This window comes from Oreochromis aureus, linkage group 9 (genome assembly GCF_013358895.1).
Source record: "Oreochromis aureus strain Israel breed Guangdong linkage group 9, ZZ_aureus, whole genome shotgun sequence".
Classification (NCBI taxonomy): Eukaryota; Metazoa; Chordata; class Actinopteri; order Cichliformes; family Cichlidae; genus Oreochromis; species Oreochromis aureus.
In genome coordinates this window covers 40137122-40152850 of record NC_052950.1, presented here as the reverse complement: position 1 = coordinate 40152850, position 15729 = coordinate 40137122, and the positions used below count along the sequence as shown (strand labels likewise).

The 15729-nt window shown below is 47.9% G+C and overlaps 1 protein-coding gene across 2 annotated transcripts; it reads right to left on the bottom strand.

Annotated features, from left to right (window-relative positions):
• Positions 1-1696: 1696 nt before the first annotated feature.
• Positions 1697-12924, bottom strand: galnt11 (UDP-N-acetyl-alpha-D-galactosamine:polypeptide N-acetylgalactosaminyltransferase 11 (GalNAc-T11)). 2 transcript variants are annotated; one of them, XM_039617596.1, is made up of 12 exons: positions 12399-12924; positions 11825-12081; positions 11454-11577; positions 10983-11149; positions 10777-10902; positions 9882-10131; positions 9680-9797; positions 8256-8408; positions 7950-8165; positions 7759-7863; positions 2856-2993; positions 1697-2764 (listed from the first exon to the last, which is right to left on the bottom strand). In XM_039617596.1, exons 2-12 carry the CDS (start codon positions 12045-12047, stop codon positions 2630-2632), a joined length of 1755 nt encoding a protein of 584 aa, XP_039473530.1. In that variant the 5' UTR covers positions 12048-12081; positions 12399-12924; the 3' UTR covers positions 1697-2629. The 2 variants fall into 2 exon arrangements, with proteins under 2 accessions (XP_039473530.1, XP_039473528.1); XM_039617594.1 differs by having other exon boundaries at positions 12446-12922.
• Positions 12925-15729: the final 2805 nt, after the last annotated feature.

The following is a 15729-nucleotide window of genomic DNA, read 5'->3' as shown; positions in this document are numbered from 1 at the left end:
GCCCATAGAAGCCAGGATAAACTTTAAGATCTTACTTCTCACATACAAGTGTATCCATAAATCTGCTCCTTCATATTTGTGTGCCCTGCTTCATATCACCACTGTTTCCCGCCCTCTCAGATCCTCATCTCCATTCATCTTGTTGTTCCTTCTGCTCGTCTCATCACTGTGGGGAACAGAGCCTTCAGTCGCTCTGCTCCTCTGCTCTGGAACTCTCTTCCTCCAGCCATAAGAAATATAGACTCTCTTCCCGCATTTAAGTCACACTTCAAAACACATCTGTTCAAACTGGTTTATTCGCTTTAGTGCTGATTTTATCTGTTGTCAAGTTCTGTTTTGCAATTTTAACTTATTTTATGACTATTGCTCCTTTTATTAATTTTGTTCTTTGTAAGGTGACCTTGGGTTTCTGAAAGGCGCCCTCAAATAAAATGTAGTATTATTATTATTATTATCATTATTATTATCAGACAGGAAAGCCTTAGAAAGGAGGATGGCGCGGTTTCTGTTCTGAAACTGTGGCCCTCCTTCCAAGCCCCACCCTCTGTGCTCCTTTACCTGCTTTAGGTTCCTCTCCCCCTCCATCCCTAACTCATTATCTGACATCAGAGGGAAACATTTTTACCTCCCGAGTCGGACTGGTGGTGCAGAGGGTTCGTCATTTTCATTGGGTGGTGCTGACAACACACGGGACACATTTAGATTTGTTTCTGAATTTAAAGACTAAAAAAAGTTTGGATATATGATCATTTTCACAGGTTATGGAGGGTCCAGCCTGTCTCACACACCGGTGCTTCTGTTAACCTGGACATCATCATCAGGTGACTCCGTCAGTGTCAGCTGACTGCAGGTCTCCAACCTTATAAACAGTACTGACTGACACCAGCAGCACTGACTAACAATAGGCTGTGAGGTCACTACATACAAGGGTCAGTGCTACAAGCAGAAACATGCGTGTGCCAGATTCACCCAACTTGTACATGGAAGAAGTGGAAAAGAGGGCTCTGCTATCCTACCCTGGAACACCACCACGTCACTGGCACCTGGGTGAAAATCAAATCTCAGGAATTACCACAGTTCACCGATCACATTAACTCGGTGGACACATCAAATTCACCAGGGAGGATATGAACAGTGTCAGGTTAGCCTTCACAGACTGTGGGCACATTTACTGTAAACTGACACACGGGCAGTGTTTAAGGTCAAAGGTCAGAGAGCTGCAGTCAGCTGAGACTGACAAAGTCAGCTGATGACAACACGCGTCCCACTGAAGACATCCAGATGAACACAAGGCTTTTTCAGGATCATTTACAGTCATTGGTGACCTCGCAGCCCGAGCTCACCGCTGACAACACTGCAGCTGCTACGATGGGTGGAGCGCGGCGTTTACGCCATCGGCCATGTTGTGTGCATGCCTCCTCCCAGCTACTGCAGAACGGGCTGAGCCACCGGGCCGTCTTCACTGAACTGTGTTTACATCATTTACACCCTGCTGCTGTCTCGTGTTTGGCCACTAGATGTCACTGAAATGCAACTCTGAGCATGTGACTCTAGAGGGCGCAGTTAAGCAGTGTCACTGATCTGACAGGTTTAATCAAACAAACTAACATTTCAGTATATTTGTGTAAATATTAATCTGCACATTCATGGATATTTCTCCTGTAGCTGTGGATTTAAAACAGTCAAAATTTTAAAATAAAGGTTCACATCCTCACTTTTTATTCTACAAACTCACATTTACAACATTCTGACCTTCACGGTTAACGAGGGTTAAAGAGCGAGTCGCTGCTGTGACAGCATGGCAGCGCTTCCTGTTCTGACACGCTGCAACGGAAATGTTTCAGCGAGCGTGGGGAACAACCTGCTCGAGGGAAAGTGGCTGTGACGCCTACTGTGGATTACCCTGACAGTAAGTAAGCTCCCCCTTCCTTCCTATCATCGGTGGCATCAGAACTGATCTCACGTGCATGCTCACACCAACTTCATCGAGGAAGCTTCTCATTAGAAATAACTGCAGACGTGATTCTGGTGCACGAGCGGCGGGTCAGCATCATCAGGCTTCCACGAGGAGACACGAGAGCAGCGGCGACGCTCCGAGTCCTTCAGTGAGCGAGTGTTCAGTTTTATTCCAGCTCTCTGCAGCTAACAGACCTCTGAAGCAAAACCTCTGGACTTACAGCAACCTTTGACCTGAGGAGGACAGGAAGTGCCGTCGCCGCGCTGCTTTGGAAGCACTTCCTGTGTGAATGCGATAAAAACCCTACAGTAAAGCCTGCAGTGCTTCTCTGAGGTCGGAGACGCCTCAGAGCTCACATGATGAAGGCTGACGCAGACATAAAAAGCGAGCACACGGCTCCAGATATGAACTGAAATCATGATGAAATCAAGTAAACATCAGATCACGGATCAGATTAAATCAGTCCGACCGCGACGCCAGACTCCAGGACTTTCCAGGTCCTTAAAAGGACCTTGAAGGAGTTCCAGGCGTGCCTGGGCGTGGCGTGCGGCGTGGCGGAGTTCTTCTGCGATTGAAACATCAAGCTTAAAATGAAAAACACGAAACATCAAATAAGCAGGTGAGAATCGGAGATCAGTCCGTCCCTCCGTCCATGGTGCCGCAGCGTCCTCCTCAGGCCTCCAGCTGCCACTGCTGCGTCTGTGAGCCATCACATATCGCCATGGAGACGTAACCTTTCTGTCCTATTGGCTGAGAGACGGCTGCGAGACACTGACCGACGGAGACCTGGTAGATCCGGTTGGACTTCTACAGGAAACACAGAAGGACACATGACACTGATTCCTCCTCCTGATAACAGTAAGCCCCGCCCACACTGTGAGGACCCTGTGTGTCTCACCCCCAGGCTCCACTGCTGCGACCCCCCCGAGCCGTGACACTTCATCAGTCTCGGGGGGTCAAAAGTCCTGACCTCTGACACATCCAGACACAGCAGACCTGCGAGGATCAGCTGACCCTCCTCGTCGTACGCCCAGTCCTGCACACGTAAAGGGTTAAAGGTTAAAGGTCACGGTGAAGACAGAGGCTCTTATTGTGATAAACAATTGTGTTTATTAAAAACATGCGATCAGCAGTGTTGCCAACTTAGCGACTTTGTCGCTATATTTAGCGAGTTTTCTGACCCCCTAGCGACTTTTTTTCTATAAAAAGTCGCTAAAAAAAGACGTGAAAGCGCGTATCGCTTTTACTCTCAACAAGCAGCGGGTGCTGTAACGCAGTCAGTTCTTCTTTTAATCTTTTACTCTTATGCTGTTTTGTGGATCACAAGGTTTAAAACTACTTATAAACACACACAAACACAAAGTAACTCCACCAGAGTGCCTATTTCGGTCACTTTTGCGGTCCAAGCCCGGGTAAAGGAGCAGGGTTGGAATTGTGACATTAAAAAAACAATAATTGCTAAAAGAAATTTAATTTGTAGTTCTAAATAAACTCTAAATGCATTTAGGACGTTTTTTACTCACTTTATGTCTCTTCCACGATGTTATTTCTCTCTCCAACAACATAGGTTACAATTATATTAGCGTGACCAATTATGCAAATTAGGTGATGACGTCATTTAGCGACTTCTAGCGACTTTTAGGACAGCCAATAGCGATTTTCCTTACTGAGGAGTTGGCAACACTGGCGATCAGTGAAGTCGCTGACTCGTTTATGAAGCCGTGAGGTGTGGGTCGGGAGAGCCTGCATCGTCAGGGGCGGAGCCCAGCAAAGACTGATTGGACAGAGGTGTGTGAGAAACAACGTTCAGCTGACCTCTGGGCTTTGAAACATCATTACGGTGTGTTCACACCGAACGCGATAGAGGCGGCCAGAGCGTCAGGTTTACATGTAAAGTCAATGGAAAAGCGCGATGACACGCGATTGCTATGACACGGGTCCCGCGAAAATTCGGAAGCAGATTTGCGTCACAAAAACGCCAAAACGCGTGAAACGCGCGTCAGTGTACCGCGTCTGGTGCGTTTGACTCGCGAAAAAAAACCCCACGCGCGTCAGTTTTTGTGTTGCATTTTGTGCATATGCGTGTTTCGCCTCTACCGCTGGAGTTGGAAAAATCTGAACTCCAGCGTCAAATCGCGCCGCGACAACCAATCAGGAGCCTGATGACGTGGCTGTAACCTAGGTCAAAGGGGCAGATCAAACCAAAGCCCTTCATTCTTCAATGGAGGAAAGGCTAATCAACGCCATAGCAAACAACCCGGAGCTGTACGACACCAGCTGTTTTCTGTACCGAGTCAGGAATATAAAGGACCGAGCTTGGAGGAAGAAACGTGAAGAGATCGGGCAACCTGGTGAGTTCATTCATTTCTCTTTTTACATTTTTCACTGACCCGAGGAAGCTGCACAAAAGCTAGCAAGCCACCGCTATTTTCCCACTGATGTACAAATACCGTTCTGCTTTTATGCATGTTGTCATATAGGAATATATTTTGTTTATTAATAAACAGCACACAGTGGTCCCGCTCATCCGTCACTGCCTCGCTTTTTCGCTGATTTCTTTCTTTTCTTTTTTTTTGCACAGTACAGCATTGCATTCTGCAGCCTGATTGACAAATCTCCTCTGTGTCGTGTCTCCTGCGCTTGTCAAATTTATCATGTTTTGTTTTGATAACCATCACGTCCAATAGATAAAACAGCACAAAAACACCCATAACTATGACCCTCATTCGGAAATAGACACCTGCACCGCGAGGGAAAAAGGCGCACGAAAGTGGCAGGCAGACGAAGACAAAACACGGCATAATAATACTTTTACGTTTTGCAATCTACAAAGGTTTGCACTTTGAGAATCACATTGTGAGAACTGTGACTAATGTTCATGTGTGTGGGGAAAAAAAGTGTATAGAGTGCGTGGCGAGGGGCTAGTTATTCTGACAACCCCTGCTGCAATAAATGAGGGACCACTGTATATACTTTCTCTATGACTATTGTTTAAAACCTGTTAACATTTAATATTGTCTTGATAGAACCAACTGAATCTGCAGCAGAGCATCCCCTGTTGCTTCTCCTGGCTCCCCAGTCCCTGAGCTCCTGCTGCTGCACCCACAGGTATGCAACTGTAGCATCAGATGTACAGCAGCACTGATAGCTTTTTACTCGGTGGGATTCCCTTGTGATCACCTTTACTAAATATCTACAACTAATCTGATTAGATCCTGTTTTTTTTTTTTTTTCCAATGTTGAAATTAAAATCTAGTAGCAGCCTTCTCATTTCTTTGTGTTTTGTGCTGTTTTACAGGCCCAGAGAGGAGGACAGCTCCGAGGCAGATGAGGGACTGGTCCCAGGACAGTCCATCGGCGGTGGAGCTGGCCATCCTGGTGTCCCTGAAGAGGCCACGCCAGTCTCCAATGGGGCATTTCCTCCTCAGCCTTGTTCCTGCTCTGGAGAGCAGCTGGGTCCTTTTTATTCCTGTCTCTCTGTTAATACTTATTCTATATATTTATGTTTAATGTTTTTCTGTTTGAGAATTTTAATATTATTTCAAATAAACTTTTATAATGACTAATGTCTCAGTTCTACTACACAGCAAATGTTGGCACACGACTTGACACATGTAGAATTTATTTCATATTATACTAATGACAAAATATACTAATACAGTGGGATGCAAAAGTTTGGGCAACCTTGTTAATAGCCATTATTTTCCTGTATAAATCGTTGGTTGTTACAATAAAAAATGTCAGTTAAATATATCATACAGGAGACACACAGTGATATTTGAGAAGTGAAAAGAAGTTTACTGGATTTACAAAAAGTGTGCAATAATTGTTTAAACAAAATCAAGCAGGTGCATAAATTCGGGGCACCACAAAAAAAGAAATGGAATAAATATTTAGTGTATATCAATGTGTGTCTCCTATGTGATATATGGGGCGCCTTTGTCTGGACGTGCTTCCCATCCAGAGCTCCACAGCAGAGAGGGAAGTTCCAGCGCTCCTGGAATCCCTCTGTGATGGACCGCCAGTCTCCAGGTGAAGGCACAGCCATGAAGTCGTCCACTAGACAGTCCCCAGATGGCCGTCGCTACCTGGGGGGTGATCTGGCACACCGTGGACACACCGACTCTGAAACTGAACGCGATGGTCCTGAAGGAGTCCCCGGTGGCAAGGAACCTGGACAAAATTGTTCAAAATTAGTATTATGTGTACTGCAGTTACAAAATACATTATTCAAATTCCAAAACACTTTTGTGATGTCAGATTTAAATTACAAAACTTAAATCTTACATAAAACATTTTGTAATTATAAGGATAATTACATAATATATATTAGATATAATATAAAACAGTCAGTTGTGTTTTGTTTTAACTTTAACATATAATTTGATTGGTAGCAACTTTTACCCCTACAGTGAGCCAATCACTCATAATTCCTAGACATGTCAATCAGGTAGGAATGAAGTAAGACATTAATAGAAATAAAGAGTTGTATGTTGACATGTAGCCCTTTCCTTGCTTAAATCATTGTTAATATTTTTGAAAAGTTAACCTGTGATAAGACAGCATATCTAGATAGAACCATATAACTAAAGATGAACCAAACTTCACAATTTTATCTAACTCTAAGTTTTAAGAAAGGCTGGTGACCCCTGTTATAGAGTCTGACAGCTGCAGGGATTATATACAAATATTCAACTATACCAGAATTAAACCAGGTCTAAATTTAAAAAAAAGGAGTGAGTATCACTACAAAGATTACCAACAGTGGTCCTCATACCACAGTTTGATATCAGCAAACACCGAGAGCATACATTGATAGACACCACAGCCATGCTATCATTGCTAACACTGATAACAGCATAAATCGAATTAAATCGGGACTTGATGAGAACTGTCGAGTATCACTAGAAATATGATACACAGTCGTCTCCATACCACAGTTTGCTATCAGTAAACACCGACGGCATTCACTGTTAGCATACCACAGCCATGTTAACAGTGTATAAACGATAGTTTAGCATATATTAGCACAGGTATCAATAAAGGACTACCGTATTAAAGACTTTTACTAACCTCAGGCAGATGGACAGGCGCTCTGCAGGTGGGATTGAGCGCCTGTAGTTGGTGTCTAGGCGGGCGATCCTGGGACCGACGCGGGACAGCAGGTCCTCAAACTGGGCGAGTGAAAGACGGTGATATCGCTGAAATCGGCCGTCATCCAGGCGCTGCTCCTCGAGCAAGTGGTGAAACTCACCAAACTGCTCACGCCTCTGGAGGACTGATGGACCCAGGTACGATGAGGACGTCCTTAACGCCGCTGCTCTGCTCTCCACAGTAAATAGAGGAGGGAGACTCTCTCTTCAAATGCTAGCTCGACAGCTGCCATCTAGCAAAGATACCATCTGGCACAACTTCCTCCCACATTTCCGGTTCACGCGCGTCAAAATATGCAATTTTGAGGCGCGATGGATTTGTGTTGGACACGCGTCGAGGTGCGAATGTGCACGCGTCAAATTAGGGGCGTTTGGGGCGTTTTCGCTCGCGTCTATCGCGTTCGGTGTGAACACATCGTTAGAGTCACAGGCTTTTCATTGGGTAATGACTTGTCAATCATAGGTCGTTAGCCAATGAGTGCGAGCCTTTACTGTCACGTTTGCTTTGAAGATGTTACCATGGTTATGTCTATATTTTACGTTTGTGTAAACGTGTACTTTAGCTCCACCCCTGCTGCCGCCAGGAATCACAAATCTCTGCGGTGATTCGGTACACCGATGGTGCGTGTGGTCATGTGATCGGATCACCTGATCAGGGTCTCGGGGGTCACACGGTCGCAGAACGACAGCGCCGCCCTTCTGACTGGCCCGGCCCTGGGCAACCAGACAGCGTCTGATGGCGAGGTTCCGTAGCTGGAAGATGGCGGACACAGAGGACGGAAACATGAAGGAAGGTCATGTGACAGGGACAGACACGAATGAGTGGTGAGTTCAGGTACCCGTCCTCGCTGCAGGACTTTGGGCCGCTTCAGGCCCTTGTTGATGAACAGGGGCTGCTGCTTGTTGCCGTTGGCCGCAGTCTGCATCTCAGGGTAGACCGTATCCAGGTACCAGCGGAATGAATGGCACTGCAGCCGCTTCCTCAACGCCACGCGCTCGCCGATGTCGCCATAACTCCGGTTGCGCAGCTCTGGACGCAAAGAGAGATACTGCTCCTGATTGGATGAGAGAGGCACAGGAAGTGAGGTCAGAGGCTGTGCTGCCATCCAGAGAGTGAGCACGTGTTTCTGTGTGTGTGTGTTTACCTTGTACCCGTCCATCCACACGTGTGCCAGCCGCAGGGAATTATGGGCCATGGTGTCGTGGCCGCCCGGCGAGCCGTAGGGCCGCCGTTTCCTGAAGATATGGCCGACTCTGGAGCACGGGATGATGAACAGCTGACCACCGCACATCCAGATCTGAGCGAGACAGCGAGAAGGTGTAGCAGCATCTGCTCTCCCCTCCTCCCACCACTTCCTGTCTGTGCACTAAGCTAACTGCTAACTGAGAGAAATGTCTGTGAAGGTTCTCAGTCATCCAGGTCATCGTAGTCTAAGGAGCTTGGAAAGAAAAGCGTCTGGACTTCTTTAAGTTGCTTGAAGACGTTTCACCTCTCATCCGAGAAGCTTCTTCAGTTCTAAGGGTCAATGGTGGAGAGTCCCAGATTTAAACCCAGTGGGAGTATCCCCCCAGAGAGGGACAAAGGACCCCCTGATGATCCTCTACCTAATCACATGAGCCAAAGTGTGAAAGCGGGTGTGGGTCCCAATCAGCCGGGGTTTCAGGTGAGCTCATTGTGAAACCTGGCCCCACCCTATCACGTGATTTCCTGAGGTCAGATGGCCCAGGATGTGAGTGGGCGTTAAGGCGTCTGGGAAGGGATCTCAAAACTGGATTATAGATGGCAGACAGTTGGTGTCGTAAACCACCGCCTCTGTTCAAAGATGGTCGCTCACAGTGGACGTAAATGGCTTCTTTTACTCCTCTTTCAAACCATCTGTCCTCTCTGTCCCAAATGTGAACGTTGGCATCCTCGAAAGAGTGACCTTTATCCTTAAGATGCAGATGAACTGCTGAGTCTTGTCCCGTGGAGGTGGCTCTTCTAGACGGGACAAGACTCGGCAGTTCATCTGCATCTAAAGGACAAAGGTCACTCTTTCGAGGATGCCAACGTTCACATTTTGGACAGAGAGGACAGATGGTTTGAAAGAGGAGTGAAAGAGGCCATCTATGTCCACTGTGAGCGACCATCTTTGAACAGAGGCGGTGGTTTACGACACCAACTTGAGATCCCTCCCCAGACGCCTTAACGCCCACTCACACCCTGGGCCATCTGACCTCAGGAAATCACATGATAGGGTGGGGCCAGGTTTAACAATGAGCTCACCCGAAACCCCGGCTGATTGGGACCCACGCCCACTTTCACACCTTGGCTCATGTGATTAGGTAGAGGATCATCAGGGGGTCCTTTGTCCCTCTTTGGGGGGAAACTCCCACTAGGTTTAAATCTGGGACTCTCCACCATTTGACCCTTAGAACTGAAGAAGCTTCTCGGATGAGAGGTGAAACGTCTTCAAGCAACTTAAAGAAGTCCAGACGCTTTTCTTTCCAAGCTCCTTAGACAACTGAGAGAAATGTGTGACTGCTCCTTTAACGACGCCTTCACTGACCCTCAGTAAAACAGTCTCACCCTGAAGGAGATTTCCAGGTTCTCTCCCCCCCAGATGTCCATGCCGGCGTCGTATTGGCCGAGCTCGTTAAAGTACTTCCTGTTCATAGCGAACAGCCCACCTGCCATGGTGGGGGACCTGAGGGGGAGCAGAGGGAGGGGGGAGGAGTTAGAGGTCAGACCCAAACTGTACCTCGTGGCTGTTAAAGCGTCAGTGAGTCACCTGATGGGTCCGGATGCTCCCTCAGGCCCGCTGAGCTCGGAGGGGGGCACAGGGTCCCACTTGAAGTGCAGCCCCCAGTTGAAGCCACCCCTGACGATGGGGGAGGGCGAGTAGGCGAGCGTGTCGGCGGAGATGATGTCGATGACGGGGCAGACGACAGTGCGGTGGTCCTTCTGGATGGGCGCCAGCAGCGGCTGCAGCCACGCCTGGTTCACCTCGCAGTGGCTGTCCAGAAACACAAGCACCTCACCTGGACGCGCACACAGGTCAGTCAGACTGTGATCTACCTGACCTGATCAGAAGGCCCGCCCCCTCAGATGCTTGTAAAGCCTCCTAAAAACACCTGAATTCAAAGCTTAACAGGTGAGACCAAATACTTCTGTCCACATGGTTGCAGTGCTGTGCAAAAGTCTTGAGCCGGCTGTCATTTCCTTATAGTTTTCTGTATTTTTGAAGTGCTCTTGAGCAACAGATCTCTGGCTTTCTAGAGCTCTTTCTCATCTTTGGCTGCTTTTCCAATCCAGTCCTTGTACCGGAGCATCCTTCAGGAAGTTCGAAAAGCTATTCCTGAGGGTCCAGAGATGAAACAGAGCTGTTCTGAAGGATGAAGGTCTTCCCCCCAAACACTTGTTTTACACGTGTATGTGCAGACCCTGATTCTGACTGATTTACACGCACGTTTACACATTTCAATAAATTGCTGCACTTTTGTCTCATTTAAAAACATGAGGGAGGGGGCTCAAGACTTTTGCTCAGAGCTGTGCACGTACAACGCCAGACTCTGGCTTTCAAACGGTTAATGGAGGAAGAGAGAGAGGCCTAAAGAGGTAAAGCAGGGTTCTTCATCCTCCAGGAAACAAGGATAGAGTAAGGAAAGCAGGTGACGAGGACGCACCTGTAGCATGTGAGGCTCCAATCATGCGTCCTCTGATGAGTCCTTCCCTCCTCTGGTTCCTCACCAGCTGGACTTTCCCCTGAAGCTCCGCCCTGACGTAGCGGTCCAGCTCGTCCTTCAGCTCCTCTGCACACAAACAAACATCCGCCATGAGCCACGGGCCGAGCCCCGCACCAATCGAATCGCAGCAACGGGCTCGCCATTACCCAGCTCGCTGTGGTCGTCCACCAGGATGATCTCGTGCAGCAGGTAGGCCGGCGTGCGGTCCAGCACGCTGTGCACGGTCCTGAGCAGGGCAGAGAGCGCCTCGTTGAAGAAACAGATTACGACGCTGGCAGAAGGTAGAGCCACGGGATAGGACTTCTCGCGACACCTGAGAGAGAGGCATCATGGGTAAACAGCCGGGCTCGTCTGCACGCTGACACATCGCGTGACGTCACAGCAAGTTGCAGCTACACGTGACTATGGTCGGCTTCAGGTGATCCGGACAGTGACGCGGCAGACCTGAGAACAGTCGCCGGGTCACCGCCGACACCTGCACGCAGCTACGGGGCGCTTCACGTTTTTATGGTCGTTACACCTGACAGAGCTCGCTCTACAGAAACCACAAAGTTAACTCAGATTTACTGGAAGACAGACACACAAAGGCCCCAGTGTGTCCAGTATCAGCTTCTTACTGGGCGTCTCTGGTTTCGGGCAGCTGGCGGTGGAAGCCCAGCCTGTTGGAGATGAGGACGTTGAAGGCGTGGCGGTGGTAGCCGCTGTCCCGAACCTCCTGATCCGCCTCGTTGAAGATCATCCCTGCAGACAGACACAGAGGCTGACACATCACATCATCTCACACACACACACAGAGGCGTTAATCATGACATCATCAGAGACTTGGCCCCGCCCCATTTGCCAGTTATTACTCATGTAGTCCAACAGACCTCTGGTTTACAAAGAATCTGAAAACAGGTCATCACTGACACTCTCTCAGCCCCCTCCTCCTTACTCCACCATCACTGCTGCTCTCCAAGCAGTACCTGAACGCGCCGCAGACACTCACCCATCTCTGGTGAAAGCTCCACTCCCTTACTGGGCAGCAGAGGCCGACGCCCCCCTCTACGATCGGCCACACCTTCAGTGATCGGCTGCCCGCGTTGCCTCACGGGGATCCTGCCGCGGTCAGGCTCCGCCCCCATGGAGAAATACAGGAAGAGCAGGAAGGACCAGGTGGCCGAGGTGATGAGGCAGCCATAACAGAAGTACCGCAGCGTGACACTGGTCATGGTGGGCGAGCGAGCATGGCCTTACATTACACTGCTGCAGTGAGAGAGAGAGAGAGTTCATCAGTCACACTCTGCACTCACTGAGGGGTCAGAGGTCACAGCATTGGCCTAAACTTCCAATCAGCTCTCAGGTCGACTGATCACAGGGTTAATCTATTATCAATGAGTAACCAGGAACTGCTGCTGGCGTCAGCACACACCTGAGGACAGGTGTCCTGTGTCAGCAGCTCAATCATTCACCTGAACTCGTGACTGACACAGACAGAAGAGCAGCTCCGACCAGGGTACATTAAGAAATCCTCTGATTTAAGGGGCTCAAACACACACTCTGAAAGTTCGGCTTCAGCTCACCTGTTACTGCGCGCGCGCACAGTGAGAAGTAGCTGATCCGAGCTCACCTTCAGTCATCCTGCTGCTTCACAGAGGCTCCATCTGGCCGTGCGGCTCTCCGGGCTTCAACAGCAGGAGGTGCAGCGGCTCCTACCGCAAGCCTCAGCTGCCATGTTTTCTGCTCCTCCTCCTCCTCCTCACAGCTCCGTCAGCAGCACCCTGACCACCTCCTCCTCCTCCTTACAGCTTCAGCCCCGTCACCAGGACCGTCCGATAATGGAAGCCGCTCTCTTAGCCCTGCTAGCCGAGCATGGAGGTTAAGAGCAGCGTTAGCAGCTCGCTGTGATCCTGAAGTTCTCTCCGTGGATTTTACACGGCGTCCCACGCGGTACACTCACCGGCACACTGAGCTGCTTGCTCGGCGGCACTCTGGCCGACGGTCAGCCTACTGGTCAGTTAGCCGCTGAGGCTAAAGTGAGCCGTGAGCCGCAGAGAAAACAGACACGTGACTTCCGCTCTGCTCCTTCACAATAAGACACACCACTGCTAAAGGGAAGGCTGTGAAAGCTTTCAAAATAAAACAGAGCTGCGGAGTTTGTGCTGCTGATGAAAGCGGAAATGAGTATTTAGCACTATCAAAATAAAATGATTGATTGACAGGAACATTCAGCCCAGAGGACTCTGCTGGGGTAAAGCAGGAACCTCCACAGCGTCTCACTGCGCTGCATTCAAAGCTCCCGGTGTAGCCATGGCAGCTCATTTATCACGAGTGTAACTGACGTGTAACTGAAGGCTGTGAGTGAGCTCCAATTGTCTCACCTGAACGCTTTCTTGGGCCGCTACCCACGTCTGTACTCGCAAGACAGCAGCCCATTGGTTCATTTCATTACTGATAGGGATGGGTATCGTTTAGGTTTTATCCGATACCGGTGCCAAACCAGTACTTTTGAAACGGTGCCGGTGCTTAAACGGTGCTCAAACTAGTGCTTAAAGAATGGAGAACACAAACTTTGTCCAAAAACCTAAACCATGTTTAGGTGTTTTTTTTTGTAAAAAGATAACAATGTTAGCCTTTTCTGCAGCTATAGGGCATATATGGTCTCACTCTTGGCTGGAAGCAGTGCTTAATCAATGGAAAAAACACAAACTTTGTCCAAAAACCTCTCATGTTTAACTGTTTTCCACTTTTTCTTTGGTCATTTTAGCCTTTTTGGCCAGGGTGAAGGGAGTATCTGCCATCAAACAAGAAGACAGCCGCATGTAGCTACGACGGTGTTTGCTAGTTCACCTTACATGCATTAATGTAATAATGTGGTTAGCGTACTCAACGTTAATTACACACGAACAACATGAAGCTACTCACGCAGAGAAGAACGGCTGCTGCTTCCACCATCATCCATCATCATTTCTGCTACGCTGGCAGGGCTAGGGGCCAGGACTCTATTCTTCGGGTTCTTGGGGGATGTTGCTAACTCCAGGTCCGATAACAGGCACCACACCCACAGTAGATGTGTTCGGTGTGAGGTCTCACAGCAAGCTATCAAACACGGCGCATTTCTCGGCTTTTAAAAAAACGCTATGCGTTGCCAGGTGTTTCATCAGATTTGAGGTGTTACCTCCTTTGACAGTATCACAGTATCAGCTTAAAGCACTTGTTGCAGGCTGCTGAGTTTGCATCTTTTGCTGCGAAGTACAGCCAGACTTCTGACCACTTCGCCTTGGGCATTTTTAATCTGTAGCTCTGCTCTAAAAGAACGTACGTACCTGGGCCCGCCTACTATCCTCGGAAACGTAAAATGATTGGCTAGAATTGGCTGAGGAAAAAAAAAGCACCGAAATGTGCGCTGCTTTTCGGTCTGGTTACTACCGTTTATGTCAGAACCGGTGACATCATGGCACCGGACACCGGTACCCATCCCTAATTACTGACACATTACTGACACTGGATTGTCCAATCAAATCTCTTAATGTGACCTGCCCCTCCCCTTTCTTTGCTGTGCACTCACAGGTGGAGCTGAAATCTGAGAGAAAAAAATTAAAATTAAAAGTAGATACAGAAAAATGCGAATTAACGACATGTTAGCTACACCGTCAACAGTAATACCAACAACAACTAGTAACTACTAGTAAAAACAACTAGTACATACTAGTAACTACAAGTAATTACTAGTAACAAGTAACAACAACCAGTGACGACTAGTAAAAACAACTAGTACATACTAGTAACTACAAGTAATTACTAGTAACAAGTAACAACAACCAGTGACGACTAGTAAGAACAACTAGTAACTACTAGTAACAACAAGTAACAACAACTAGCGACAAGATAAGATAAGATAACCTTTATTAGTCCCACACGTGGGAAATTTGTTTTGGTACAGCAGAAAGTGGACAGTGCAGAGTTACATAGCAAAAATCAGAGAACACTGGAATACAATAACAATAAGATACTGTACACAACTGTACAGAATAGAATAAAATGAAATAAAATAATATATACAATAGGATAAAAATAGAATACAAATATACAGGGAGTGCAGAATTATTAGGCAAATGAGTATTTTGTCCACATCATCCTCTTCATGCATGTTGTCTTACTCCAAGCTGTATAGGCTCGAAAGCCTACTACCAATTAAGCATATTAGGTGATGTGCATCTCTGTAATGAGAAGGGTGTGGTCTAATGACATCAACACCCTATATCAGGTGTGCATAATTATTAGGCAACTTCCTTTCCTTTGGCAAAATGGGTCAAAAGAAGGACTTGACAGGCTCAGAAAAGTCAAAAATAGTGAGATATCTTGCAGAGGGATGCAGCAGTCTTAAAATTGCAAAGCTTCTGAAGCGTGATCATCGAACAATCAAGCGTTTCATTCAAAATAGTCAACAGGGTCGCAAGAAGCATGTGGAAAAACCAAGGCGCAAAATAACTGCCCATGAACTGAGAAAAGTCAAGCGTGCAGCTGCCAAGATGCCACTTGCCACCAGTTTGGCCATATTTCAGAGCTGCAACATCACTGGAGTGCCCAAAAGCACAAGGTGTGCAATACTCAGAGACATGGCCAAGGTAAGAAAGGCTGAAAGACGACCACCACTGAACAAGACACACAAGCTGAAACGTCAAGACTGGGCCAAGAAATATCTCAAGACTGATTTTTCTAAGGTTTTATGGACTGATGAAATGAGAGTGAGTCTTGATGGGCCAGATGGATGGGCCCGTGGCTGGATTGGTAAAGGGCAGAGAGCTCCAGTCCCACTCAGACGCCAGCAAGGTGGAGGTGGAGTACTGGTTTGGGCTGGTATCATCAAAGATGAGCTTGTGGGGCCTTTTCGGGTTGAGGATGGAGTCAAGC

Bases quoted from the DNA above. Each gene is read 5' to 3' on its own strand.
- galnt11 (XM_039617596.1), bottom strand. From the start codon at position 12,047: ATGACCAGTGTCACGCTGCGGTACTTCTGTTATGGCTGCCTCATCACC. The intron at 11,578-11,824 runs GTGAGTGTCTGC...GTCTGTCTGCAG, and splicing joins GGAGCTTTCACCAGAGATGG to GGATGATCTTCAACGAGGCG. The intron at 8,166-8,255 runs GTAAACACACAC...TCATCCAATCAG, and splicing joins TGTGGATGGACGGGTACAAG to GAGCAGTATCTCTCTTTGCG.